This window comes from Botrytis deweyae, assembly GCF_014898535.1.
Source record: "Botrytis deweyae strain B1 chromosome Unknown BDEW_002, whole genome shotgun sequence".
NCBI lineage: Eukaryota > Fungi > Ascomycota > Leotiomycetes > Helotiales > Sclerotiniaceae > Botrytis > Botrytis deweyae.
Genome location: NW_024066209.1, coordinates 242,929 through 270,832, shown reverse-complemented (window position 1 = coordinate 270,832; position 27,904 = coordinate 242,929). Strand labels below are relative to the sequence as shown.

General features: G+C 42.9%; 11 protein-coding genes across 11 annotated transcripts; 5 read left to right on the top strand and 6 right to left on the bottom strand.

Moving 5' to 3' along the window:
* Positions 1 to 164: 164 nt before the first annotated feature.
* EAE98_000799 (uncharacterized protein) lies at positions 165 to 1,311 on the top strand (the record flags this gene model as incomplete). The annotated part of the gene is made up of 2 exons (XM_038948417.1): positions 165 to 339; positions 390 to 1,311. 2 exons carry the CDS (start codon positions 165 to 167, stop codon positions 1,247 to 1,249), a joined length of 1,035 nt encoding a protein of 344 aa, XP_038814683.1. The 3' UTR covers positions 1,250 to 1,311.
* Positions 1,312 to 1,703: 392 nt separating this feature from the next.
* On the top strand, positions 1,704 to 2,998 carry EAE98_000798 (uncharacterized protein; the record flags this gene model as incomplete). The annotated part of the gene is made up of 2 exons (XM_038948416.1): positions 1,704 to 2,551; positions 2,623 to 2,998. 2 exons carry the CDS (start codon positions 1,704 to 1,706, stop codon positions 2,996 to 2,998), a joined length of 1,224 nt encoding a protein of 407 aa, XP_038814682.1.
* A 447-nt stretch (positions 2,999 to 3,445) lies between these two features.
* EAE98_000797 (uncharacterized protein) lies at positions 3,446 to 4,813 on the bottom strand. The gene is made up of 3 exons (XM_038948415.1): positions 4,186 to 4,813; positions 3,885 to 4,128; positions 3,446 to 3,839 (listed from the first exon to the last, which is right to left on the bottom strand). Exons 1-3 carry the CDS (start codon positions 4,695 to 4,697, stop codon positions 3,750 to 3,752), a joined length of 846 nt encoding a protein of 281 aa, XP_038814681.1. The 5' UTR covers positions 4,698 to 4,813; the 3' UTR covers positions 3,446 to 3,749.
* A 240-nt stretch (positions 4,814 to 5,053) lies between these two features.
* On the bottom strand, positions 5,054 to 6,682 carry EAE98_000796 (uncharacterized protein; the record flags this gene model as incomplete). Its single annotated transcript, XM_038948414.1, has 1 exon — positions 5,054 to 6,682. One exon carries the CDS (start codon positions 6,680 to 6,682, stop codon positions 5,054 to 5,056), a length of 1,629 nt encoding a protein of 542 aa, XP_038814680.1.
* Positions 6,683 to 6,905: 223 nt separating this feature from the next.
* EAE98_000795 (uncharacterized protein) lies at positions 6,906 to 8,910 on the top strand (the record flags this gene model as incomplete). The annotated part of the gene is made up of 2 exons (XM_038948413.1): positions 6,906 to 8,019; positions 8,136 to 8,910. Exons 1-2 carry the CDS (start codon positions 7,190 to 7,192, stop codon positions 8,908 to 8,910), a joined length of 1,605 nt encoding a protein of 534 aa, XP_038814679.1. The 5' UTR covers positions 6,906 to 7,189.
* Positions 8,911 to 9,414: 504 nt separating this feature from the next.
* EAE98_000794 (uncharacterized protein) lies at positions 9,415 to 11,046 on the top strand (the record flags this gene model as incomplete). Its single annotated transcript, XM_038948412.1, has 1 exon — positions 9,415 to 11,046. The coding sequence occupies one exon, from the start codon at positions 9,415 to 9,417 to the stop codon at positions 11,044 to 11,046; it is 1,632 nt and encodes a 543-aa protein (XP_038814678.1).
* Positions 11,047 to 12,909: 1,863 nt separating this feature from the next.
* Positions 12,910 to 14,898, top strand: EAE98_000793 (uncharacterized protein; the record flags this gene model as incomplete). Its single annotated transcript, XM_038948411.1, has 3 exons — positions 12,910 to 13,326; positions 13,374 to 13,802; positions 13,863 to 14,898. The coding sequence occupies 3 exons, from the start codon at positions 12,910 to 12,912 to the stop codon at positions 14,772 to 14,774; spliced, it is 1,758 nt and encodes a 585-aa protein (XP_038814677.1). The 3' UTR covers positions 14,775 to 14,898.
* Positions 14,899 to 15,102: 204 nt separating this feature from the next.
* On the bottom strand, positions 15,103 to 16,251 carry EAE98_000792 (uncharacterized protein; the record flags this gene model as incomplete). The annotated part of the gene is made up of 3 exons (XM_038948410.1): positions 15,103 to 15,449; positions 15,517 to 15,884; positions 16,016 to 16,251. The coding sequence occupies 3 exons, from the start codon at positions 16,249 to 16,251 to the stop codon at positions 15,103 to 15,105; spliced, it is 951 nt and encodes a 316-aa protein (XP_038814676.1).
* A 3,402-nt stretch (positions 16,252 to 19,653) lies between these two features.
* EAE98_000791 (uncharacterized protein) lies at positions 19,654 to 21,520 on the bottom strand (the record flags this gene model as incomplete). The annotated part of the gene is made up of 6 exons (XM_038948409.1): positions 19,654 to 20,531; positions 20,579 to 20,635; positions 20,683 to 21,030; positions 21,083 to 21,136; positions 21,189 to 21,319; positions 21,384 to 21,520. The coding sequence occupies 6 exons, from the start codon at positions 21,518 to 21,520 to the stop codon at positions 19,654 to 19,656; spliced, it is 1,605 nt and encodes a 534-aa protein (XP_038814675.1).
* A 2,766-nt stretch (positions 21,521 to 24,286) lies between these two features.
* Positions 24,287 to 25,106, bottom strand: EAE98_000790 (uncharacterized protein; the record flags this gene model as incomplete). The annotated part of the gene is made up of 2 exons (XM_038948408.1): positions 24,287 to 24,984; positions 25,040 to 25,106. The coding sequence occupies 2 exons, from the start codon at positions 25,104 to 25,106 to the stop codon at positions 24,287 to 24,289; spliced, it is 765 nt and encodes a 254-aa protein (XP_038814674.1).
* Positions 25,107 to 25,978: 872 nt separating this feature from the next.
* On the bottom strand, positions 25,979 to 27,514 carry EAE98_000789 (uncharacterized protein; the record flags this gene model as incomplete). The annotated part of the gene is made up of 1 exon (XM_038948407.1): positions 25,979 to 27,514. The coding sequence occupies one exon, from the start codon at positions 27,512 to 27,514 to the stop codon at positions 25,979 to 25,981; it is 1,536 nt and encodes a 511-aa protein (XP_038814673.1).
* Positions 27,515 to 27,904: the final 390 nt, after the last annotated feature.

The window sequence follows — 27,904 nt, the reverse complement described above, 5'->3', positions numbered from 1 at the left end:
CGAACATACTACGTTACCGCATTTTTGTACAATAGCTGGATGAGATAAAATCAAAAGGAGTTAATATAATTGTCATATCTGATTTCGCCGATAGAATATTCAATCTCCTCTACAACAGTTCCTCTTTGATAATTCACCCACCTATTTCTCTCTCTATCTTCACAATGTCGACACCTCCAGTTCACGAAGAGCCAGCAGTGCCAATCTTCAAAGCTGTTTCCAGTTCTGCCCGGCAGCTCTTCCAATTACTAAATACTATACGATTCGCAACCAAAGTTCAAGTCCAAATTAGTACCCAAGGTATTCGATTTGCGGTTGAAGAATCTAGAGTAATGCAAGGTTAGTTCCCATAGTTCAATGGACGTAGTTCGCCTTGTAACTTTTTATAGGAATCGTATTTCTTGACAAAGCCTTATTTACCACTTTCAATTGTACTCTTCCAGAATCGAATACCGAAGAGGATGAAGAAGAAGATGCTTCTTCAAATGATTTACCTGCCTTTCAAATATCTCTTTCCGCCTTACTCGAAACGTTACAAATTTTCGGCGCTGCAGATACTACTTCGCGGTTTTCCAAACCCGAAAACGAAGGATATAATAGTAACATTCGCCCCAATCGACAAAATGCATTCAGCAATCAAGCTTTAGGAATGGCGGGCGTATGTCGCTTCTCTTACGCCGGAACAGGGTTCCCTTTCAGTATTATTCTCGAAGAAGCGGGTGTCACTACAACTTGCAATCTCAACACCTATGAACCAGAAGACTCAGAAGAAATTCCATTTCAACGAAATGAGATGCAGGTTAAAATTATCACACAAGCTCGTTGGCTTTTCGATGCTATTCAAGAGCTAAATAACATGACTCCAACTCGACTTGACCTTCTTGCCCTTCCTTCAAATCCCTATTTCAGCCTATCTGCTTCTGGCCATCTGGGGAGCGCTAGTGTTGACTTTTCTAAGGGTAGAGAATTGTTGGAAACTTTCACTGTTAAAGAAAGGTGGTCTCAAAGTTATCGATTCGATATGGTGAAAGCTGCTGGGGATGCTATGAGACTAGCGAGTAAAGTTAGTGTAAGGGGTGATGAGCAAGGTGTTTTGAGTTTGCAGTTTATGGTGGAGGTAGATGGTGGTGGTGTTAGTTTTGTTGATTTTAGATTTGTGCCATTTATTCGAGGGGAAGAAGATGAGGATGATGAAAATAGTCAAGAGGATGAGGATGATGATTTTGGAGAGGGAGGTGATGATGAATAATAGTAGATTATCTGAACTATATCAAGCAAATTTTACATGATTTCGAGTATCTGATGTATCAAAACTTTTCGGGCTTTGGTCTAGCTGTCTTTTGACATGTTTCATCGCCATCTTCTATCATAAAGTGTATCCTGGTTGTGCTATTCTCATTTGGTCTTTTGCAGGTTGGACTGTACGGTACTATAATTCACCTGGAAGCAATGAATCTACACATTCACCGTATGTGAGCCATAGCACACAGTACCAAGCGGCGTGACTCTAGGTACCTAGGTAGGTACCTAGGTATAATCAGAAAGACACATCTCCACGAGAATTTAGCATTCTCGCAAGACAATAATATATAAACTTAACATACACACCCGATTTTCTCATCCAACTCCTCCAACTCCCTAAACTCCCAAGAGACCAAACCATCCAAACCCAACAAACGCTTAATCAATCCCTAATAAATAAAATGGAAATGGAAAAGACGTCGATCAACGAGCCCATCGCCATCGGGCTCATGCTCTCTATCATCATATCGACGGCAATATTCATATCGACGATGCTATTCATCTGCGACAAAATGGATCGCGGAACTGATATCAAATATGTCGAGGCCAACGAACGAAAACGTGTTATTTCGCAATTACTACGTCTTGGACCGCATAGATTGCGGGATGTTTGTGAGGGCGAGGGAGTTAGTTACATGATGAGGGGTGAACGTGGAGATCTTGCTGCTGTTGGTGCGGGAGATTTTGGAGGAGAAGAAGTTAGAGTGTTCTCGGAACAGGTTACACAACAAGTGAGGATGCAGTTGAGAGGGGAATTGAGATCGCAGTTGGAAGGGGATGTGAGGGGAGAAGTTGAGAGGGAGTTGAGGGGGGAGATTAGAGAGGAGATGAGGAGGAGTGGGAGGGAGGGTGAGTTGGTGGCGGATGTGAGGGGGGAGGTTAGGCGGGAGGTTCAGGAGAGGTTGAGGAGAGAGATGGAGGGGGATATGAGACGGGAAGTTAGTAGGGATTTGAAGGTGGAGATCAGAGAGGAGATGAAAAGAAGTGGGAGAGAGGTTGGATTGGTTGTTGAAGCGATGGCGGATCTTAGGGAGGAGGTTAGATTGGAGGTTCGGGGGAGATTGAGGAGAGAGATGGAGAGAGATTTGAGACAAGAAGTGAGTAGGGAATTAAAGGCAGAGATTAGAGAAGAAATGACGAGGAGTGGGAGGAATGTTAGGTTGATGGCCGAAGCGGTAGCGGATATTAGGGAAGAGGTTAGATGGGAAGTTCAGGGAAGATTGAGGAGGGAGATGGAAAGAGATGTGAGGTGAGTTTTGGAGGGTTTTCCCTTCATGTTATGTTGATCATAAGTCAGTTGCTAACATGATACCGATTTAGAAGAGTGATTGATGTGGAGAAAAAAGAATTAGAGGCGAAGTTGAGGAGGGAGATGGAGATGGAGAAAAAAGAATTAGATGTGAAGTTGAGGAGGGAGATGGAGATGGAGAAAAAAGAATTAGAGGTGAAGTTGAGGAGGGAGATGGAGATGGAGGCGAGAAGAGCTGAGGTCGAGAAGCAGGTCGAGGAAACAGTCCAAACACAGACCAAAGAAAAAGGCACGGTAGAGGGGTATGGAAAAGGAGATGGTAGCGAGGAACTTATGATCTCGACAACGACCACGCAGAAGGAAAACGGAGGCGTAGAAGGCAACGAGGAGGCTATGTTTTCAAAAACGACCAGACAGAATATTCTTGCAAGAACGAAGACGAGATAGGCAGTTTGCGAGAAAGACTGTTCAGAAACTGGGCTTGTCATCCCTATACTCCTGTCTGGTGGTATTGCATGGAGTCAGTGGGAATGCAAGTATCGGTTGGGCAGATGTAGATCGTGCGTGTAATGGAGGTGTTTACCTAGATGAGTCCTGTAGAGAACTATCTACTTAAAGAAGTATGAGGATGACTTCTTCCTCGTATTTCAATGCAATCATGTTTTACTAAAATGCACTAAATCATCACTGTTCATTTCTATTAGTTCAACCATAAAAGCACTCCGCCATCGACAAAATAGACTACCGTTTGAAACAAATCACGGTATGCATGCTAATACAGTTTCTTTGTGATATCCATGTCGCAGCTTCACCGAGGAAGACTCTCTCTGCACTCTGCCAGCAAGTTGAAGAAGAATAGTGAAATATGTTTTATTACAGAGCATCTATGTAATGACCCCGCAAAGGAATTTTCATGCATCTCATTCTCTTGGCCTCATCTCCCTTCCCTCGATCTCAAACAGCAACTTGGGAATCGATTTCGAATTCTCACCAGCAATAATTAGCTAAGGATAGATCGCTAATTATATCATGGAGATCTTTTGCCTTCTTCGCTAATTGGTCTACCGCAACATTGAAGCAATGCTATACATGAGAGTGGAAGAGTATTGATCTTACCGCAAGCGATGACCGCGAGAGTTGTTTTTCGTATGTAACAATTATTTGCCTACGAGAGTACGCAACAACGGCCACCAGCCACTCAATCGATCCATCTTTGTTGTTCTCTATCGTACCCAATTATAGCTAAATCCACATTTAACGTTCTCAGCATCATTGCCATTGTGAATTCCTGTACTAATTAGTTATGTGTCAGATCAAACACTAATGAACCTACGTCTTCCTCTCCGGGATTCTCTCCAGTGTCTCCGAGGCCTGGAGCTCTCTGTGCCTTCTCATTCTCCGTTTCGGGATCAATGCTATATTCTGCATAAACGTCTCGTTTCTCTTCATCCTTACCCTCCTCGTCCTCGTCATCAGAGTTGTTGTTATTATTGTGATTGGATTCATCCTGATCCCAATTGTTTTGGTACTCATGTTGCCTCTTTTGCATTTCCTTCCAAGCTCTTGGTCCACCCATCCTACGCCATCGAACAATATCAGCATGACTCCTATAGCCCAAGCACAGAGTGACATACCTATTAACCCTATCTCTAACCTTCCCAAATAACTCTTCTGCTGCCAATCTACTCGCGCTCCTCCATTTCTCACACAAATCTACCAACTCCCCATCAATTTCTCCACTTCCATTTTTATCTTTAGCTTTACTATCCCTCTCAATCTTCTTCGCCTGTTCTGCCGTGTCCAATTCCTCCTTCACTTCCTTCAATAGCTTCTCTAATTCCCTCTGCTCCTTCAATAGTGGCGCAATATCCGGATCGGCATTAATAACTGCTGCTGAAATGGGTGACGTAAAGGATTTCTTGGTGCGAATCGCAGTCTTTGGAGATGGGATGCTCACGACAGGGTAAGAAGTTGGAGTCTTGGAAACTGAAGGAGTGGAAGCTGCGGCGGCGGCAGTGGAAGCTCGAGTATTAGGAGAGCCTTTAATAAGAGGCGATTTGAATGGGGTCTTGAAAGGTGATCGAAAGGGTTTTTGGAGAGTACTTGCAGCTTCAATTCGACGACGTTTCGCTGCTGGGGTAGACATCTTCCAAGGTTGTGAGTTTAACTTGAGTTAGTGCTGCTGATGGTAAGTTGTTGATCAAAGATTGTGAAGCACTGTTATTATACAAGCATTCTTTAATAGTAGATGAGTATTTTCTGTAATAAGTTTTTGAAGTTGTGGTTTCCGAAAGGACGAGAGTCTGGAGAAAGCTTGGACCTCCCTTGTATTGCTCTTCACCAGGAAACATTTGCAGTATGAAAGTCTCACCATATATTGCCTCTTTTGCAGTATTAAATCAACTGACATAAAAGCGGATACAGCGATTCATGGCCCATAAATTTAATTTACTGTTCTTCAAACGCAACTGATCATAAATCATTTCTTAATATTTTATAATTCTATATGTAGCGATGAAGCAGTGATGAAAACACGCTCCGTAATCTTGTAGGGGCCATATTCAATGTCTTCAACTGCTCTTCCCATGATTTGCTATCATCCGATGTAACATCTTCACTTAAGATCTTCCGAATATCCCTGGATGGACCCAGGTGCTCACCTCGTGGAATACCTGATAGGTCGACTGTGACAGTATTATTCTCGATATTCTTGTTGCCTATAACAATTATTGCACCGTAACGTTTTCGCTTTGCCTCAGAAATCTTCTTCTTGACTGATCGTGGACTATCATCTAGTTCGATAGGAACCTCGATGGAGTGCCGTGATTTTGGCCATGAATCATGATACGCTCCCTGTCCCAGTTGCATTTTGACTTTATTCGCGTAACTCACTACTTCTTCCGAATCATTCACTGTGAGGATGATAACTTTGGAGGGGTTTAACCAGAATGGCCAGTGACCATTATAATGCTCTATCAAGAGAGCCATCATTCTTTCGACAGACCCGAGAATAGCTCTATGAATTAGAACTGGCGCCACCGCTCCTTGTTTAGCCAACAATATGGGGTCATCTGTCGTCTCTCCCTTGGCCTCAATTTCTGGTGCAGGAGCTTGATACTCTAATTCGAAACGTTTCGGCAACTGGAAATCGAGTTGAATTGTTGCAGTTTGATGCTCTTTTCCATCTGAATCTTTCAAAATTACATCGATTTTTGGCCCATAAAAAGCGCCATCTCCTTCATTCATGGTCCATGGTTGTCCACTTTCATCCAGTGATTGCTTCAAAGCTGTCTCGGCATTGTCCCATTCTTCCTTTGTTCCAATGTAATGATCGCTTGGTCGAGTAGACAATGCTAATCTATATGGGCCAAGCCCTAACGTCGTATACACCATTTTAACGAAATCCAATGTACCAGAGATCTCTTTCCCAATTTGTGACGGTCGACAAAAGATGTGCCCGTCATCCTGGTGGAATCTTCGTACTCTGGTTAAACCGCTCAGCGCGCCGGATATTTCGTTCCTGTGCAATGGACTGAAATCAGTATATCTTATAGGCATCTCACGGTAGCTTCGCTGCTTTGATGCGAATATCAAGCAATGACCCGGGCAATTCATTGGCTTCAAACCATATTCTTCATTCTCTCCTTTTTGACCCCCGATGGTTTCTCCAGATGCACCCCGACCAACCACCGAATACATGTCCTCGGCGTAATTCTCCCAATGTCCCGACTTTTCCCATAGGGACTTCTTGTATATTGTAGGTGATATGACTTCCTCAAAACCAAAATGTGAGTATTGGGCACTGAGAAATTCGGTCAATGCTTTAAACATGCGTGCACCTTTGGGAAGAAAAAGAGGCGAGCCGGGACTATAAGGGGAAGTAGTAAACAGTTCTTGTTCGATTCCAAGCTGCCGATGATCAGCTGCTGGAGTTGAAAGGGTTGCTGCGGTAGCTTTCGCGACATTCGAGACATTCGAGGCTATTGATGGACTCTCGCACGATGCACATGAACGGGTCAGAATAAATGTCGCATGGTTGGACTTCCTTGGGCCTATATATCGAAGACATTTTGGAGGTGATTTGACATTCAGTCCGTTCTGGAACAGGCGCAAGGCTCTAGAGGAAACCATCACGAAATTTATGAATCATAGACTGATAGCAAAGTACTAGGTGGCCCTGGGAATCTTTCGATATGGAGCTCTGAAGCTTAGTTGGGTAATTTTTCCGAAATGGTGGGGTAAATCACGAGTTAACGCGGCATCGCGTTTGTACGTGACGTTACATGAAGCCTGAAAAATACAATACACCAAAGGCAGCAAGGAGAGACAAGTTCCAGGATATCATATTTTGCGGGGTTGCGATAGGTGGGAAAGACAACAACAACAAATCATGAGACAACGTCATTCATCTAATCATTTATCCTTCATAACATAAGTTAGAATAAAGTTGCTCTCGCCACTATCAATATTAACATATGTTCACCATATTCAACTCTTTCTAATCATTGCTTATCAAATTCTCAGTCCTATCTTGCTGTTGTGCTGCATATATCCTTACGTTCACATCACTTGCATTATCATCACTTACCACTACAACGATTCAAAGCAGAATTTAATCATTAGACGCAGCTTACCACGATGCGTGGCGGCAGACCAAACCTACAGCTGGGTGAATCATGGGTCGTAGAAGGCAACCAGGAGGACTATGAGGAATATTTGCCACCCATCGAAGCAGATTACGATCGTCGAACAAGATCTTCTGTTCCACGAAGACCTACAAGAGGTAGTAATAGATCCCCAGAGCCGGAACTCGTGATGCCTTCTCTGGACGCGGAAACTCTAGAAGCTTCATGGTCTCAGGCTGAGAGCACTAGTAGAAGCCCCCGGCGATTTCAGGAATCTCAAAGACGAAACTCGCGACATGATCAGAACCTTGAAAGCTCAAACATACGTCTAAGAGCCCAACCCACTCATAACAGATCCTCTTTGGCTCCTCCAGCTGCAAATCCCCATCCACCACATCGGTCAAATTCCGACGCCAACGATATCATTACTACCTTCATCGATCATACAACAATGATCTTCTCATGGATACTAGAGATCCTAGGAGGCGCGCTTAGACTTTTGAGGACGCCTCTATCTTACTTACTTGCTATATGCATTCTCTCCGGCATCGGTCTCGTAGCACGAAGCCTGGTTACCACATCCATCTACGCATCATTATCTCCCATTTGTCTAATCCCAGGGTCATCTTTGTTAAACTTGCCGTTCTGTTCTACTCATAATGCCGATTCTAGTAAGGCAAGAGTACCAGTTGAGTTTGAACAAGTTATGATGGTTCAGTCTCAGTTCGAAGATATACTCAGGGAAAGTGCTGGAGGAGTCTCCCTGCCACTAGATATGAAACGTGGAGAGAGCTTTCTTAGAGATCTTCGTCAACTTGTACGATACAGCCAACTGAAGTCGAGGTAAGCAACCATTTGACACTTCCAAATAGGCGAGCCTCTTCATCGAAGGTCTGGCAGCAGAAGACCACGAGCCTAGTTCCACCACAAGAGCCAAATGCTAATACTTTGACTTACAGGAACGAGCTTGTCATGGAATTCGATGGATTCATCGATACTGCAAAAATTGCATCATGGGACCTTACAAAGTTCAATAGCCATGTGGGTAGAGCGGTGGATAGTGTTATTTCTATCACGCGCTGGACCTCACGAGTTCTTGATGGTATTCAAGAACGCGAAACTTCCCGTGGTTTGATCGGAACCTTTGTCAATGACAAGCTACTTGCACCCTTCCAGCCTACCAAATTTTCCGAAAGACTTGTTCTTGATCAGTATGTGGAGCATACTCGAGCTGTGGAAGAAGAAATCGCTCGTTTGGTTTTGGAAGCGCAAGCTCTATTGATGGTTCTAAATAATTTAGAAGATCGTTTGGAGATTATTCATGGAATTACAGTACGAGACGGTGTTCAAGTACAAGCTAGCAAGGATGAGACTCTGTCAGAATTATGGGCATGGCTTGGTGGTCATCGAGGCAAGATCAACAAACTCAATGGCCAGCTCAATTTGTTGAAAGAAATTGGAGACCGGCGTAAAATTGCTTTAGCACATGTATCTGGAACTTTGATTAAGCTCCAAGAGATCAGTTCTGGTCTGGAGGACTTGCGAGAAAGGGTAGCCGCGCCAGAATTGCTGCGCGACAGAATCGACATCCCCTTATCCGTTCACATCGAACATATCCAAACGGGCATAAATCGACTGGAAGAGCAGAAACTTATTACACAAAAATCAAAGGATGCTATCATGGAGAGAGCGAGAAATCGTCATGATATGGACGGAAATCTTATAGATGGATGACGTATCTGGGTCTCCGGCTGCTTCGGCGGTAGTCAGAAATTCTCGCTAACGAACAATTCACCTACAATTGGTACTTAATGATAAAGATTAGAATCTTTCTTCAGCTGTGACGATCAGGGTTTTATTACTGTATACTCTAAGTGCCAGTATCTTTTCGTAACTCTTGGGTGAATTTGTGGGTATCAAGAAGCTTAGTGGATCGGCTTCTTTAGTTTGCCAGCTAGTAGCTCACACGCTAATAGCTGAGAGGTCCCAATAAACCCCACACCCCTCTTCTTATTTCTTCCTCTTTACATTTTACATCATTTCTTCGTTTTAATATATCAATATATACGTACTGTGTCCTTACACATTATCCTCTCGCCCACCTCGACTTCCTCATCTCAGCCCACCCCACTCGGCTGTTATTCTTCTAATCATTCCTCTTCTTTCAAATTTCTCCCGCCTCAAATCTTTCTTCTTTTGAACGTAATTGCTCTTTATTTCTTAAGCTAATCCGAAACAATGGCCGACGGTAATAAATCTACGATGAGAGAAGATGAAGGTGTTCTCCCAAAAGAACAAGTCCCTTCCTCCTATATCCCCAATAATTTCACATTACCGGGACAGGAACTTCAAAGACTGCCGGTAATCTCATGTGAGATTTCAGTTCAAGGATCTCGAGCGATCATTCCGGAACTTCAAGTCATTGCTTCGGAACTACGAGTCATTGAAGGAAGAATTCATTTCAGCCATAAGTGCTCGAAGCGAATCTACAACGACATAATTTCCGATCAACAACACCCCAAAAGAATGAAAGAAATTGACGATAATCGAGAGAGACAAAATGCCAGATTTAAGGAACCAGCTTTGGACCTTCTTACCATAGAGCAAGATCTTATAAAGGATCTAGAGCCAATTCCGCAAGATTTGACTCTTGTCCGGAGATTCAAACCTATATTTGACCAGCAGAGAGAGATTCTAAAACGCAAGAAAACTATTCCGCAACAGAAACCACAGAATGGCATGAGAATTTTATATGTTCATGCGGAAGATAAGCTTTATCCGCGAAGTGTTAAGGGGACGGCTGGGCGCATAAAATTAATACCAGTATTTCAATTCTCGGAGCGTGTTACAACTCTAAAGGAGATCGAATATTCGAAAAAGGATCAAAAGCTGGTGCTATCTAAAGAACTGTCAAAGGATATGTTGGAGCATTGTGTTCTACGAATTGACCACAACGATTATTTACTAAACGACTGGAGGAATTTCGTAGCCCTGCCTACAGAAGACCAAAGTGTAGGGGAAACCAGCATGGAATTAGTGAAGAACCATTTGCTCCACGGAAGATGGGTATGGATCACAAAGGAAACTGAAATTTGTCGTAGGAGTATCGTGATTGAGCGAACGTCTCAACTTTACGACGCTCGATTGATGTACATTCTCGGCAATGATATACAACTGCCCAACCGACTCGAATCCCTCAAAAATTTCACTCAATCCAGACGCCGAAAGTGGGATACTTGGGAGAAACCGCAAGAGCAGCAAGAGTTTTATTTGGCTTCAACGGAGGCAAAGCTCTGGAGATGGGTACATGGTAAAGCTTATGTAGAAGGTGAAGGTGGCCCGCTTGCGTGGATAAATCACGAGAACAACAATGATTTGGCCAGGTTCTCCCGTCTAGAAAATCAGGGGCATCATGACTGGAGAACAAGAACGGCAATATTTGGAAAGAGAATAGATCGTTCTCTATCTATCATACCACCCATGGTCAAGATAGATTCTGGTCTTGGTGGAATTGAAGAAACCAATAATTCCGGCGAACCCTCTTCTTCTCCTACCGAATTCGTTTCTACCTTGAAGCATTTACCTGGGTGTGATAAGACTAATACCCCAGGATTTGGCTGTGATTGCCCAGGTCCTGCCCGAAAGGAGGGCCATCAACTCAACGATGACGGTAGTGAGAAATATCAAAAACGGATGAAGAGTCTGATTGCAAAAGGATATAGCCTCGAGCTACGCATTTCTAAATTAGAAGCTATTGTTGAAATTACTTTAAGTGGAAGATCAATTCGCAAACGGGATAAAATTATTCCCAGATCGAAATCCAAGCGTTCATCGACAGGTCCAATTCCCGCAGCGGTAACAACACTCTAATGCTCTCACGATCTTGCACATCAATATTGGATATGGAAATATGATCTTTTCCTTTTCTTTGATGTTCTACTTTAATTTGTAATTTGTAATCGAGGACCACCGATAGGTCATAGGAGATGGAGGTTTGAATGAGAGCTATAGGTTTGCTAGATAAATTTGTGTTCTTGAAAGGGGAGGGAGAAGTGTTGCGTCTTGGTTTTTTTCTTGGGGCAATGGAGTATGATCATGCATAAAGAGTTACGATCTATATGACTATATGCAAGATACCAACCAATAATAATAATAATTAAGGTCTCAAATTTTCCTCAAATTAAGATACAAAACCGGATAGGTTGTTTTGAGACTACGGAGTGCTATGGTGCAATCGAGAAACATGCCTCTATTCCATACTCAAGTTGGGTGAAGCCTGGCGAGCTCAGTACCAACTTGAATTCTGAAAGTGGGAGGAAGAAAGCACATGATTTTTTTGCTGGTCGGCAAACGTCTAATCTAGATGATTTGTACTCGGGTTTTCTTGTCATGTTGTGAATTTAAGTTCTTTCATCCAAAGTCAATCTTTCATTCTCTCGTCAGATTGGTGACTAGCAACAAAAAGCGGGTTATTTCCATCATAGGGACGAAGATCTCGTCTTGTTCTAAACACTTCGCGTTTTGTTTCCTACTCCTAACTTATAAGTTATATCATTCTTCAGCTTAACCCAAGCTAATGTCCAAGAAAAAGTCTAAATGTGGGGGGGATCAACGGGTAGTTTGATACTAGAAACTTGAGCCGACACTAAGTTCCAACTACTGCCGTCTTGACACCCTGCATCTCAGGAACCTCGTCATGATAGCTTAACGGTTAAAATTATAATATTCCAAGCCTTTTAGTTCACTCAATTTCTTGCATATAACTCTTTTAATTCGCAACTAGTTGTAGATCTTTGCTCTCTACATCAAATATTCTTCCGTCCTAGCCAGCACAAGCAACTTGACTAACCCAGTCATAACACTTATTGTCATTAAGATCTTCCATATATCGGTGGCTAGTTGGATTTGAAGACCTCCAGATGACCGCATAGCAAAGGTAATTGGTTAATCTTGGAGAAGAATGATTACTGTTGCACGACTGCCTCACATGCATTTGCTGGATTGCCCATGTCTGATGTTACCTTTCCCATCTCCTCAGAATGGGATTTTGCAATGGATTACGCTTGTGGGAATGTGTGTTGAGTTCTAGCGGTTGATGGTGTTTTTGATTCCAAACTGATTGGCACAAGATGACAGATTAGTTTAGCTCTTATGAGCAGCGATTCCGGAGAAGCGGAAAGTCTTCGAGGAAAGAAGACTTTTGATTCCCTAGATACAGCTTGTAATGGTTAATCGTTCTCCCTAGTAATGTGTATAGGCTCGATGTATTCTTTGTCCCTTGTTCGAGAGTTGAGCACTTGGGTGGGTGTTCAGGCCGCTAAGATAGGAATTTCAATCTTCGTTTTGTTTTTCTAAGAAATCATTCTAGCGATACTATGGTGGATGGTTGTTATCTCAATGAGATCGCATCGTTACGAGCAGTTTCTACATATTTCTCAAGATCGTTGTGGATCATCGTTTGATGCATTTTTAACAACTGGAGTTGCCCAGCCCATGTGGAGCCCGAGTCCAGTGATATCAATATGTGGCTGGATTGACGTGGCGGACGGTGGCTTTGAGGCGTTGCGGGGGCGGTGCGCTAGCGGAAACAATTTACATTGACATTGAGGCATTTCTAAGCATTAGAAATGCGGTCTGACTGTTGAAACTGTCATCATTGAAGCTTTTTGACTGTAATCCAACTCAATAGATTATTTTTATCGCTTGATACCTATTCCATTGGGGGTTTCCACGATGAACAATCTACTGCGAAGTAAATCGGGTTGTTGGACCTGCCGTTTGCGTAAGAAGAAATGCGATGAGCGGAAACCATCACCATGTTCCACATGCGAATCCTTAGCGATAACGTGCTATGAATACGGGGCTAAGCCAGATTGGATGGATAATGGACCAAGAGAGAAAGAAATGGCGAATAGTATTAAACAAATTGTCAAATACACATCACGTCGAAAGGGTCGACAGACTGGTTCAAACGTGGCTCCGAATAATGGGGTCAATACTGAGGCTTCCACCGTCAATATTGCACCAAAGATCACAACTGCACCCACTAGAGCCATTTCTACAGCAATTGAAGATACAGCTTATCATAAAACTTCATCAGGATCTTCCCCTGCGCAGTCCAGTCCAAGTATATCAGCGGAAACTTCCACGGTAAGATGATCACAATTGAGCATTGATGAATGACTAACAAAATCCAGGGCACGACGCCAGGAAGTGGAAACGCATTTTTCGGTACACCGATAATTACAAATAATGAAGCAGCTTTACTAATGCATTTCGTGGATAATGTATTTCCGCTGCAATATCCTATGTATAAGCCTGCAGTGTCTGAAGGAGGACGAGGGTGGCTACTCTCCCTTCTGCTAAAGACTAAACCTTTATACCATGCATCAATTGGTCTCAGCGCTTACCATCGCGGTGTTGTACTTCGTGAGCTGACTTCCGGTGGATGTACAAAGCCCAGCATCGCCGAACAAGAGAGCCACCTTGCTATTTGTTTGACTGAATTTCAAGAGGCAATTAGATCCGCCCAGGATTGTGCTAAAGACTGCGTCTATGGCAGGGAAATTTGCGTGGGGAGTAATCTTGCAATTATGGCTTGTGTTGTTCAACTTGTCTTTTTCGAGGTAAGTCTCGTCTTTTATACAATGTATGACTTTTCAAAGTCTTGCTAAGTTATCGAATAGCTTTTTGGTGTACAAAAAAGCTCATGGCAAGTTCATCTCCGCGCGGCTACCGATTTGTTTGGTCAGGGGTACCGAACGCATGCTGCCGAGCTTGGCTTATGGGCCAATGATGAATCGGCAGCCATAACTCCACCAACAGCTTGTGAACTGCTCAACAATGAGCCCTCTATAATTTTCTTGTTTCTATCCGGGGTGGTTATGTGGTTGGACGTGGTGTCTTGTATGACTACAGGAAAGTCACCACAACTTCTTGATCTCCATCATATGGCTTTTGGCCGCCAGATCAAGCTAGAGAAGATTATGGGCTGCAAGAACTGGGTTATGACTGAAATAGGCCGTATTTCTACACTACATGAATCTAGACGGAACGGACTTCAGAGCGGTACCTTTGATACATATTCGTTCGAGACACAGGCCGATGTCATCAGACAAACCATCCGACGTGGCCTAAATGAACAATTCTTGACAGAACTTCGTATTACAAATCCAAATACGACATCACATGGTGGATCACGGATAAGCGATCAAGCTGTCATAACACGGCTCTTTGCTCGTGCTGCCTGCATTTATTTGGAGCTTGTCGTTCATGGGTTTAAGATTGTTGAAGAAAAGCCGGACTTGTACAGTCTTATCGTCGAACCTTTGAGCATGCTGTCAACCATATCAAACGAGGATCTAATCCGTGCTATCGTGTGTCCCTTGTATATATTGGGATGTGTGGCCAAAGTGGAAGAACGAGATGTTTTCAGAAAGACGTTTTCTTCGCCACCATTGGATGATCCATTCATGCATCATCGAAGTACCATTTTACCTCTCCTGGAAAAGGTCTGGATTCTCAGGGATATCCATTCAAATAACGTGAGCTGGGAATGCGTGTTGCAACTTTCGGATGATAAGATACTACTACTTTGAGTCGGTGCCTTGCATTTTCTTGCTCTTCGATGCTCGGATTTTCCCCATAGCTACAATCTCTGTTTCATCACTTCAAGAGCATAATGAGGAAAGTTCTTTTATCTTTGAACTAAATTTATCGATAGATCTCGATGGAGCTGAGGCCTAAGTACTAGCTTGTAGACCTAAACAGAACGATTGCTTCAGTCACAAACCCTCTCCTAACCTTATCGACACCCTCCGGAATCATGCTCAACGAACTACATCCATAGCTCTATACAGAATCGCTGCTCGTATTCTACTCGGTACAAATAAGTGCATTTCGTTGAGAATTATTGCAGCGAAGGCATTACGATTTCGTCATCCTCCTCGGCGTCTTTTCCCAAAATAGTACAGTATTCATCAAACTTGCAGCACTAAAAGCAGCAAGAACAAACATTTGGGTGTTATATGCATCAGAGTAAGCTTTTCTTGTAATAGCCAAAAGCCTCGGAGGGAATTTTGTGAGGACTTTGGCCGACTGGAGAAGCTCGTTAAGCTGGATTGGAGAAAGGATCGACGCAAGAGCGGAGGTGATGTGATTATTGAGCACATTGGTAGAGATTGCGATTCCTATCGATCCGAAAAGAGCTCGAAACTGGCCCGCGCCACTCATTCCTACCGCTGCCAACCGAATAACACGTTGGTCTTCGAAATCTTTTCTTTTTGGGGGTAGCTACGCGATCAATATTCATCAGGAGGGTGAATTTCAATCAGTACTCACCCATATCTTGCTTAGTTGCGATGAACGGTATCATCATAATAGAAACCTCCAGGCTCCCCCCGAGCCCAAGTCCTGCCACTACTTGGTATCTGTAGATCGCGCTTGGAATATCTTTATTTGATGAAGAGAAGCCAAGAAGAACTAGACCGGCGATTTGTAGCGGCGCAAACCCCATCAAGACCCATATGAAGAGGATGCATAATTTTTGGACAAGGACTCCGCCTATAAATGAACCAAATGGTATGCTAATGGTCAGAGCCAACAATCGATAACCTGCTCCGAGAGGAGAGTTTCCATTCACAGCCTGAAATCTTTGCGGAAGGTTGATTATCACCGTTTTCATGGCTGCGCCTGTAAAAAACGAATCTCTGTTACCATGAGAATGAATTAGCTACTGCGTGCCTGTCGAGTTGGGTCGCCATCAAACACATTCTGTTTGGGTTAGTCCATCTTTTGAGATGTTTCCAAGTCAAGGGAATCCCATGCTAGATTCACAAACTGAAATCTCCATCCTTCCAGAGTCGAGTCAACCAGCGCTTGTTCTTCCAACTGGACCTTTACTTCAATCTTGTCTGCAATTATTCCAGCGTCGACGGACAATTTCTCATCGAATTTCCTCGGTGGAGCTTCATCCCGAAATTCTGCAATTCCAACAGTTGTTGCAATGTTTGGGCTTTCATGATCAGTGATTTGATCAGAATTATGAGCACCTAAATCTGCAGCTTGATGTGGCATCGCTTCTGCTCTCATTTCCAACACAATATTCGTACTGTGTCACTGAGAAGATAGAAAATTATATTAAGAGCCCAAGTGACTACGTTCAAAGTATTGTTCGGGGTATTAATACTTCGAAATGGAAGACCGTTTTTGGTGTTGCAACCAACCAAGGTGGCCGGATATCATGCAGTCATTTTAAGACATATTACGGGCTTTACGGATTGATCCTCTACCTACCAAGGTGTGGCCGATGCGGCTAATGTTCACTGAACTGCAATTTAGTCCCTGCACACTGCGTCAATATAATGCGCAGCACCCCATGTTCATTCATTTCGGGAATTAGCTTTGTTTGGTAAATTATAAGATGCCTTTTCACGTGCCTACATATCTGGCTGAATGGGTAAATTTCAAGCTTTGCACCTGTTTTGAGAGTAGAGGCTATTCGTTGACGAAAGCAAATATTTCCGTATATTCATGTCAAAAAATTTCTCATAAGACTTAAACTTCGAGCGAGAGGTGCAAGCTAGCCCAGCATCTCACTACCTACGGGACAGTTGACCTCCCCCATACCATGCCCAAGCTAGATAGCCACCCCCAACGCCATAAAATATGGCCCACATATCTCGCTGGTTTTCGGAGCCAGAACAAGCTTGAAACCATTGACTGTGAAATTCCCTTTGTTTATGTATGGAAAAGGTTCATTTGGGACTTCTTTCCCGAGAAATTTGCATAAAATCTCCCAGCCATCGCGAGGGTGAAATTCTAGAAGGTTTTCTGGGGAATTACAGAACGTATATGCTCGACATGTTTCGACATATGAGCGGCAAGCGCTTCGCGATCTGTCCATGGCTTAGTAGAAGTGTATTCGGTGATTGCAAGACGTATGGCCCCATGTACAGCGCCGGTTCCCTCCTATACAATAGCAGATTTCGGCCGTTAGCTTGTGCAAAAAGTTGTGGTTATATCAAGATTTAGAAAAACATTGAGGAGACTTGATTAATTTACAGGATTGATGAATTGTAAAAAGGGCCAAACTCGCCATTCCAACACTCTATAAATTGAGCCATCGAATGACTTCACCCACGCGACTGGTTCACGGCGAGTAAGAACTACCTTAGCATTTGGAAAGGCCGCCAGTATTTCATCAAAGAAATTGACACATGGCATGTCACTAAGGGCCTAAATCGAATCCAGCAATCAAACGCGAAGCTATCTGCTCAGGATATACCTACACTGTACCCTTGCAGAAGTTTATCAAAGTCTGCTGGATGATATGGCTCGCCGATGCCAAGCACCTTGTATCTCAGGGCCTCCAACCAACAAATGATGTGGCAGAGCTTCGAGTTCTCCTTGTTGCGGGGTGTCAACTACAAGAAGTGATAACATTGATAGCCCAGCTTATTCAAAGCGGTATACATGGCCGGTATAGTTTTAGTTAATGGGGTGCGTTGACTGTAGGGTCACTGCATACTCATTGTTGACGTGCGGGAAAGACCCAGACATAACACTTGCATCTCAACGGGCCGTGGGTGGATCGCCGAGGTTTTGTCAATTTGTCGTTGAGAAGGCATGATCTCTGATAACTTCTGTTCTCTATACCTTGAGATTGTAAAGTGGCTGGAGGTCAAAATCAATAGAAAGGACACTGGGTCACTGAGTGCTTTCGCTTTTACTTCTCCCAAGATATAATTGTTTTCCGATACCTAGCCAACTGTTATATCAGATCACATAAACTTCTTCTTAACGGCCTTAAACTCTGCTGTCCACTGTTGGATCCAACTGTGTCATATGATTGGGCTGTATCTTATTTGAGCCGCTACGCTGCCGATGCGTGGAACAAAAAGTGCGGAGAGGTGCGTTGGAAGTAGGTCGGATGCTATTGTGCTTTGTTGGATGAGGATCCATGCCGATAGCATTTTGACTGAGTGAGGATCCATATAATTGAGTATGCCAAATTTGATAAGATGAAGTGAATTGTGAGTCAAGCAATAGAAGTGAATCTGCATCGCATGTGAAACTAGCGCGATTTTTCCATCTACGCACTGCTCGCACATTTTCGAAAATTCGAAAGTAAAAACCACGATAATCAAAATCTACGACACTAGTTACTCTATGTGCAATAACGCAAAGAAAGTGAGTTGAAACAGAGGAAATAATCGCCAAGTGGGCAATAGCAATCAAAGATCAAGTCTAAACGATTATGGATCTTATGATAATATTGACAGCAAGATGCTGGATCTAATAACCACATGCAATCGTTTCCAAACCGTAGTCGCGGGACGAACCATGGTAGAGCTTCATGATGTGGCAATGTATCCATCAAGATACCAGCGTCTCTTTCGTCAAGAGACCCGCAGAATACGGTTAAATTGAATATAAACAGGTCTATTGCAAACCAGAAAAGACGGGGCAACGTGCCATCTAAATTTATTAATTCGGATATTGGTTCAAGATGAACTCTAAAGAGTGAAGAAAAATTACCTAACCTGATAATTTTGGCAGTCTCAGAGTGACATCAAACAAGATAGAGAAGTCTAACTATTCATTTTTCTCGAAATTCGAGGAAGAAGCACATTAATCATTAGGGATACGGGGACAACAGTTAGCATCTGTTCAAATTCTACCAATGTTTCCAGCCTTTTCATTGAATAGAGAAAAAAATCCAGAAGATTCCGACCAAGACGAGGAAGAAGTTAAATGGGAAGCGGAGCATAGGTCTGCTGAATTGCATAAAAATAGTCTATCTGCTGGAGATGATTTTCATTTACTACAACCAAGTCGTCGAGCACGACGAAGAAGACAATGAAGGAAACGATGATGATAGCGATGATCTAGTTTCTGACAACTACAGTCAAGAATAGGGTGAAAAACAGAGCGACTGGAAGAGATCAAGGATCAATTTTATCACCACAAGAGCAAGGCTCGGGTGATGATACCTGGAGCTCTGAGCATGAGTTAAGCTTTTGAATGAGCTGGTCAGTAGGCAAATAGTCTCTTCTAGATGGTACACCCACGACAGAAATCTTTTTATGGAGAAAATCAATCAAGGGGTTTGATTTTGGTCCTGAAGAACTATTTCCTCCCAACACTACCATGTCAAGAACAGATGTTCCAGATTTTGTTGATAGAAGTGATCATCGGATATCCAACACCATGAACTTGACCATTAAATTTTGCGATAGCTTCAAGTACATCGTAATTTTGCTAAGCATTTCCTGCTTTACAGGTACATGAAAGACATCATGAAGGTCAATTCCGGTATCAAGCCACTCAAAGAAGTAAAGAATACAGGTATAAACGCAGATGAAGATTCTGATACACATCATTTCGTGCTAGCGACTGGACTAATATTATCAAGACATGAGACGCTTATAGAAAAGTTTCCAATAATTTCTGTAGAATGACTATGTTATTTTGATTCTACGCCACTTCAGTGATAAATCGCCCACGGAAAATCTCAATCAAGCTAACCAATCCTTCGCGCACCATAGTCTCTTCCTTTCCTACTCCAACAGAATCTCTACATTGAGCATTGGTGACCGTTTTCTCTAGCTCCACACAGATCCTTTCTGCTTTTGCCTTCTCCGTCTTGAGGATGGCGTTCAAAATACTTGGATTGTGTCCAATATCAGTGAACTCCATATCTCCAATTTTTATGCTCAATGTCATTTTCTTGTCAGGCCCGTTCAAGCCTTCTGTGGATAGGCCGGCAGGATTGGCAAGTAACTCGTAAGCATTGTATACTTGCTGTAAAATTGCCACGCAAAGCATCAACAACGTTGAAGTGGAACTGAGCTCGCAAGAAGAGCACTGGGCTAGGGTTAAAGTTTCGCAAATGAATAGGCCATTTCGTGCTGCAGCGAATATACCATCTAACGATGAATTGAGATTACCGCAGACGACAGCATGCAAATTTGAGAGACTCAAAAGTGCAGATTGAAGGCAGTTACAACCTCCTGGAATTCTCTCTGCCAAAATTGGGTCAAGGTTGTTTTCTTTAGAAGGTACTTCACTTCCGCGCGATTGCTCGTGACTTTCATCCCCGCCGATATTGAAGTTAATATCATGTGGAGGATTCTCATTATCAAAAAATATGTCTAGTGATGGCATACTGAGAAGACTATCGCTATAGTATTGAGAAGACTCGTGAAAAGAAATGTCACACTCATCTATGACTTGAGTCGGTTCATGTAGAGCTGAAATTGGCTGACAAGAAGTAGGAATCTCAGGTGCAGAGACTGATCTATTGTGCTTTTGATATCTTGGCTGTGGTTGTAGAGTGACCAAATCTTTGTGACCTGGAAAAGTCAGCCTGAAATAAACACATGAGGCTAAATATACAAACAGGAATTCTCAATCTCGTTGCAATTCGGGTCTATTGTAGTGGAACTCGGGTCAATGCCTAAGAATTGTGAGTCGGAAATTCCTTGAAGTGAAAAGTTTACTTACCATCCATGGTTTGAACTGGCTTGGTCTGTGGCGATAAAGAGATTTTCTTTTTGGGTGACTCTGTTGATGGTGGAGCAGATCTTTTTCGGGATCGCTCTAGGTCAATGGCAGCACTGTAGGTGCATGCGTTACCATTTAGACTACATCTTTGACAGCAATCTGGCTCTCTTGTACATTTGACTTTGAATCGATAGCATTGATCACATGCGGAAGTCTTCGTGGCCTTTTTGGGTGCTGTTTGCTGAGATCGATCTCGCGTTCCAGAAGAATTTTCGACATCATCCACACTAAAAGGATAATTGATCGTTTCTTTGTTTTCATTAGGGTACTGCCACCAGTCTGATGATTCTATTTCTACTTGTGTTAACTTTGTTCCATGTTTCAAGAGAGGTGAACTTGCCATCTGATGTCATTGAAGTTGGTAAGATGGTCAAATTTTGTATCATTTCAGGGCCTAGTCCGTTTTATGTGAGTGCATTCAGTGTTAGGAGCGATTTGAGACCAACCTTCTAATGATATTTTTGAATTTTCATCATATGTCGAAGTTTCTAGCCGATCATGGCCGTCTTTTGTCTCATTTTGGAACTGCCGACGGCTCTTGAAGTTTCTCTTGGGTCTTCCCATAAATTTACCAAAGCTAAATGAACTTGTAAGTTATAAAGAGCAACCAAAGAAGAACAGATCAAAGCTATAGTATCTACCTATATGTACAAGAGCTTTTTAGTTCAGCGCATCTTTGACATTGAAGTGGATGTTTAGAGCAGCTCTGCTTCGTTCGGAAACATTGATCACAAGAATTAGAACTACTTCCGCTCGGGAATTTGCACTGTTCAGGCATACTGTAGAAAATGATTGATATGATAAGACTTGGAATTTGAACTTGGATGAGGCAGTAGTCATGATGTATAGCTAGTGGCGCCATCTGACTTGTTATAAGAAACTCGGAGAAACATTTCACCAGTTTCCAAGTATTACCCTATGACCATAAAACTCATCCTTTACACCGCTTTCATGCTCCCTGTATAACGCCTTCACCTCACTAAAAGTGTTTAAAATCTTACCGAAGATCTAATTTGTGAAGGATCGAAGATGGGATTGACGATGTTGATACAAGAATTGAATAATTTTATCATTGAATACGAATAACTGGCCAACAGAGGTAGTACTGCAAGCAACACCATATATGCACCTACCATGCGAGTCGCCACGATTAACTCTAAGCGGCAGCTGAAGAAAAGCAGTCAGAACTTAGTTTAAATTTGAATAGTCTGCATACTAGAATCCTGCCGATGTCCCCAGAGCAGTCATTGGGTCAGTATACGGCGTGTTCTTTATACGCCCCACTGTGATAATACGTACGCATTCTATATCACATATTGCAATAAATCTCATTGATATCTGTGCCACTAGAATTATTCAACTTCAGACTGAATATTGAGTATCGCTTAAATCACATGGAAATACCGAAACTCAATATGTTGCCAGTATTATATAATACAGCTTATACATACATATTACAGTGGATAATCTACCCATTTATACGCACTAATGCACTGTAATACATGATGCTAACTTGCAATACTCCAATCACTGCCCCGGGGCCGTGTACCGGTATCGTACCGGTATTGCTTATCATACCCCAAAAGCCCAATTAGCCAATGCTCTGCAGTCTACTCCAGTCTCCACTTCGTGCTGCTTATGGTGGGGTGGTATATTACTTCGAATGGCCGATGCTTGCAGAGGAAGCAACTTCCCGAATTAATAATCGGGCGCCGAAACTGTTATCAATACCTGGATAATGTCATCGGGCCAAAGGATCTTACTGGGTGATTGGTCTGGTGTCTCCTCATTCTTATTATCCCTTATTTTGGATATCAACGTAGGTATTGCACAATCACGATTAGATACCGTGACAAGTAACGTCATTTTCTTGAGTCTATGAGAACTGGGGGGGGGAAGTGGGGGGGAGGGGAGGTCATCAAGAGCGTACGTAACTCAGTGCATTGCGGTTATCATGGCCGATCGCGATATCCCTTGTACAACGGCATTCAGTTGTCTCGGTGACAAAATCGATGGATCCTCGAGCTTGGCCTTCGAAACACCGGTACATCACGAAATCCGGAACCACCAACCGAGGAGATCCAAGTTAGTTAATAAATATAGCATCCACCCTGGCATATTGTATCACGTGGATGGCTGTCAATACTTTACCTATGGTTGCAACTGGAAGCGATAGTTAAAGTATTGAAGTAGATACATTTTTCTAACATCAAACAACTTGACGTGTTCTTTTGGTGAATTGGGTTGCCCTAAGTACCTAGGTAGGGATTGAAGGAATAAAGCTCACGTGGATTAGGGTTGCAGAAAGCTCTAGAGCTTTCACTTGATACATTACAGCAAAACCTCTGAGTAGGGATACTTTTTAAGCGATTTTTTTCGAAGATAATGTCAGGTATCCCCTATATGAAGGTACCCTAATCCCAACTCAGTTGGTTCCGATCGGTTCCGATCTGGTTACATTTCTGCAATTTTTTTGGCTTCACTTATAATCGACTGCTAAAACTTCAATGATTTATTATGCGTTGACCCAAATTCTGATGATTCTACTGATGCAATAAGGATACACGTGATCTGAGAACTGAAAATCTTAAGGCTATCCTCGCAGCGAGATTTCATGGCTAATGGTCAGTTTAGGTCATTTTTCAGTTCCAAAAAAGAGACCGAAAGGGGTATCATTATGAAGAAGATATTCTCATATACCCGGTAGAGGATCTTTACAGAGAGGTTTTGCTGATTCATGAGAACCGGTACGGCGGTACCCAAGTATTCTCTGATGGAAAGTTTTATTTCATTTAAGGCTTTTGCTCCATTTAAAAGCAATCTAATTGAAGCTTAAATCCGTTGTCCCTGTTTGGTGTAACCTAGTGAGCCAGTTCACCCAAGAATACGGCACTACTATGTAGAAAAGTTGTGGATTCAGAACGTACATTTCCGTGAATGTACCGAAGACGTGTAATCTCAAAAATGGTGGACGGGAACTTCTAAGCAGAATTGAGCCAATCACAAGATGCCAAATTTAAAATCTTTGCTGGTTGCTTGTCCACCATCTTGATTCTAAATGCAAGATCTTTGAATGTCCAATAATTTGGCACCGGATTATTCAAGGATTCTCAAATCTAGTGCATTCTTTTAATTTTCAATTTGATGTTGAGCCTTCTCACAGATATACTCAGACTCTACTTGGTAGACAATTACTCATTTCTCGATTTTCGGGCACTGAATCCAATATATCACATTTGTCACCGGTGTACAAAAGAATGGGCAAACAACAACATTCATTTCTATGAGCTACGACACAATGAGGAGACAAAACTCTGATAAAGGAGTGGCTAAGTTCAACACCAGCACATCATTCCCACACGATCACACCGGTGATCAATTTCCCCACATCATGTCATTTATTTGAAGACCTTATTCACAGTCACTAAAAGGCTCTAGCTTCGAATCTGTTGGGAGATAGCACTGAGCACTGCCCAGGGTCAGCAAAGAACTCGAAGACGGCTCGGAATCTTACCTACAATTGGCATAGGTTAATTGAGCAGTCCTAATCCACCTTGAGCTTGGTGGGTTCTGCCTCAGCGTTGCGGTCAACCTTAAGTTTAGTGGGCTCCGCTTCGGCGTTTCTGTCGACCTTGAGTTTGGTGGGTTCTGCCTCAGCATTACGATCGACTTTAAGTTTAGTGGGCTCCGCCTCAGCGTTGCGGTCAACCTTGAGCTTGGTGGGCTCTGGCTCAGCATTACGATCGACCTTGAGCTTGGTGGGTTCTGGCTCAGCATTGCGATCGACCTTGAGCTTGGTGGGTTCTGGCTCAGCATTACGATCGACCTTAAGCTTGGTGGGTTCTGGCTCAGCATTGCGATCGACCTTGAGTTTGGTACGACGATCAACCTTAAGTTTTGTTGGCTCGGCTTCAGCGTTTCTGTCGACCTTGAGTTTTGTAGGTTCTGGCTCAGCATTTCTGTCTACCTTAAGCTTGGTACGACGGTCAACCTTAAGTTTTGTTGGCTCAGCTTCGGCGTTTCTATCGACCTTAAGCTTGGTGCGACGATCAACCTTAAGCTTTGTTGGCTCGGCTTCAGCGTTTCTGTCAACTTTAAGTTTTGTTGGCTCAGCTTCGGCGTTTCTATCGACCTTGAGCTTGGTGCGACGGTCAACCTTGAGCTTTGTGGGTTCTGGCTCAGCGTTGCGATCAACCTTGAGCTTGGTTGGCTCTCGGGCTTGCAAAACATCTCTTGCTTCGACTATTAAGTATTAGTTAGCTTACTACCTATGCAAATAGAGTGAGTAATCACCTACCTGAAACCGGAGCAGCGGCAACACTGGTGACAAATGCCACAATTGCGAGGATCTGGGAAACCTTCATACTGAATAGATGATTATAAGATATTGGAGATAGTTAAGCTTGAAGTAATAGATTGTTGATGAGTATGATTATTCTTTCACAAACAGACAATTTAAATGTATATATACTTCACAGATCGTTTCCAATTGTCGTGCTCAACTCGAAAACTTGCTTCAAAGACCGATTTCTAGACACCAGATTTCGTTCTGGCTAACTGCAGACTGCGACGGAGAGTGGGTCTGCGCAGACACTTTCGGGGATCTTGTTTCAAGCCAGTCTATCTCAAATGTTTGGTTTGAGGCCGTCCCCGTGACTGAGTCTTCCCATGTTGGAAAGCGGTGATTGTTCCAACTTTCTCACCAAGTTTTGTTCGGTGGAAATTTCGGGCCCGATTTCTGTCTGAGTATGATCAATCTCGGACTGCTACTAATCCTGCTGTAAGGGATTCCCCCGAAGAAGTCTTCTCGAGTGTTGGAATACCTTGTTCCATTACTCAATCAAATATTGGCCCAGGAATCGCGCTCACTAGTTCTAGTTAAGACCATATCGTCATCTCTGAACAACTGAACTTTTCTTGTTCACGTCTCCTTTCTGAGATATTACAGCCAAACATATTTCAGTTTGTATATATTCTTAGACCAGTTCAAAGAGTCTAAACAGTAATCCATAGATAGCGAGAGATTTGAAATATTGTAAAATCTATACTAGTCGCGCACAGCTAACGTGATCGCAATGTCAAATTCTTGGTTTGAGGTGATATTTTAAGTAACTGGCAATCGTCTAAATCACACATTCACAGCTTTTTTGAGTTTATGAACAAATTAGAGAGTTTAAATTAGAAAATTTGGACGAGTATCAATTTATTCAATGTTAGAATCTATCCACGTGTGTATTTAAAGAGTCTGAACAATCAGATCAGCCTCCAATTGCTTCGCGAGTTTGATAGATCCTAGGTCTACAACCCGCCAGAATAGATCTCCAAAAAATATAACAACCGGGGTAATGCAGATAAATGAAATTGTGAATCCAAATGCGTGATTGAAGTCAGTGTCATTGCCAGTGAGCTTCCAGATGGCTGGCTGAAGTCGCCAACCCCAAGAGGCAAGGATTGGCCAATGTACCAAGTACAAACCAAATGAAATCTGGCCTAAATATCGAGGAATTGGAGAGGTAAAGATTTTTTGAAGGAGAGGTAAATTCGAGATTGCCCAGACAATGAGAATGGATCCGACTACGAATACATTGGATTCCCAAGAAATGATAGCCGAGATTGTTTGGAACCCGAAGGTAGTTGATCCATACGATCCATGGATATGAGGAATCGAAGCCAACCATAAACCAGCAAACAAGACTACAGACCACCCCAGGGCAGACCCTAATTTTCTGCCCATGGATTTGGGTACAACTACGGATCTTGCTTTACGAACGTGATGCTCAGCGATAAGCATTCCGCAAAGAAAGCAAGAAATATCATATCGCATGCACCAAAATGCGTAGTAGATCAAGAATAAAGTGAATCCGAGACGAACGACTGGTCTCAATCTTCCCAAGCCAGTGAGTGTAATGAATAGTAAGAAAGAACACCATAATTCTTTGGGTATGGTGTACAGAGGTGCAGCATATTCAGACTTCGTAACGTTGTGAAGTGATACTGTCCACTCGTAAGGGTATAGCAGCTTGCTGAACACATATTCCAGCCAGTCCACAAATTGAAGTAAAAATGTTTCTTGGTAGATTGGGCCGCCAAGGTCCATATCCACCGTTCCAGAGTATTTGGCATCAAACACGTGTGTTCTGGTGAGCAACATTATCACAAACGTAACTGCCATCGGCGGAAGCACTATGCGGAAGGCTCTTCGAAATGTGGCAGAGGACAATGAACGGTAAAGTCGCTCCCAATCTTTCTCATAGATCAACTCCAATGGTCGAAGCGCCAGAGCAAAGCCAGAAATAACAAAAAATATCGCGACCATTACACTGCCAGAGAATGCAAGGCGGATGATGGGTAGTTGCCAGAAATATGGATGATCACCATATTCTTCAAACATCAAAGGATGGAACTTCATAGCGACGTGCTCTAGATAGACACAAAATGAAGCAACTCCTCGCATACCATCTAGGTATGCTGTTGGACTCTGGCGTGTAGGGACTTCGACTTTGTAGCCGCAGAATCTTGAAATTGGACTTGGCAAAAGAGTAATAGCAAGGGATTTTAGCCCATGGTGAAGCTTGGACATAGCGGAAGTCTCCTCGTCAAAGGGCATGCCTTGAAGAGTTTCATCACTCATAGCGTCTTCACTGCCGCGATCATAGCTTTTTTGGTTGTCGAATTCATCCGATGTCGAGTTCCATTGAGACTGGGCTGACTGCTTCTCTGCCATGGAGTGTTGAGATCCGGCCGTGGTAATATCAGATTCAGGTATCGCCATTGTCAATTGCAACATGAGAGAATGAAGTTAGGCTAGTTAGGGGACAAAACATTCGTACAAATCTTCAAAAGCACATTGAATAGTATAAGGGCCATTGAGAACTAGGATTAATCCTTCGAGACCGAGACTAATTCATAGAGACTGCCTCGAGATTCGGAAAAGCCACATTAGGATACGGAACTTCAGCTTATCCTGTGCTATCGCGAATGACGCGCAATATTGGCGATGCATCTCTTGCACACACCGAATTTGAAGGCCCCGAATCTTCACACACCGATTTTGTCAGGACAACTCACGTAAGCATTTAGCTTTGTCGTCGCACATTCGTCGGATATGTGCATTGCAGATATCGTATACGTTAGACATCAATCTTGAAGAAGCTTGTACTGC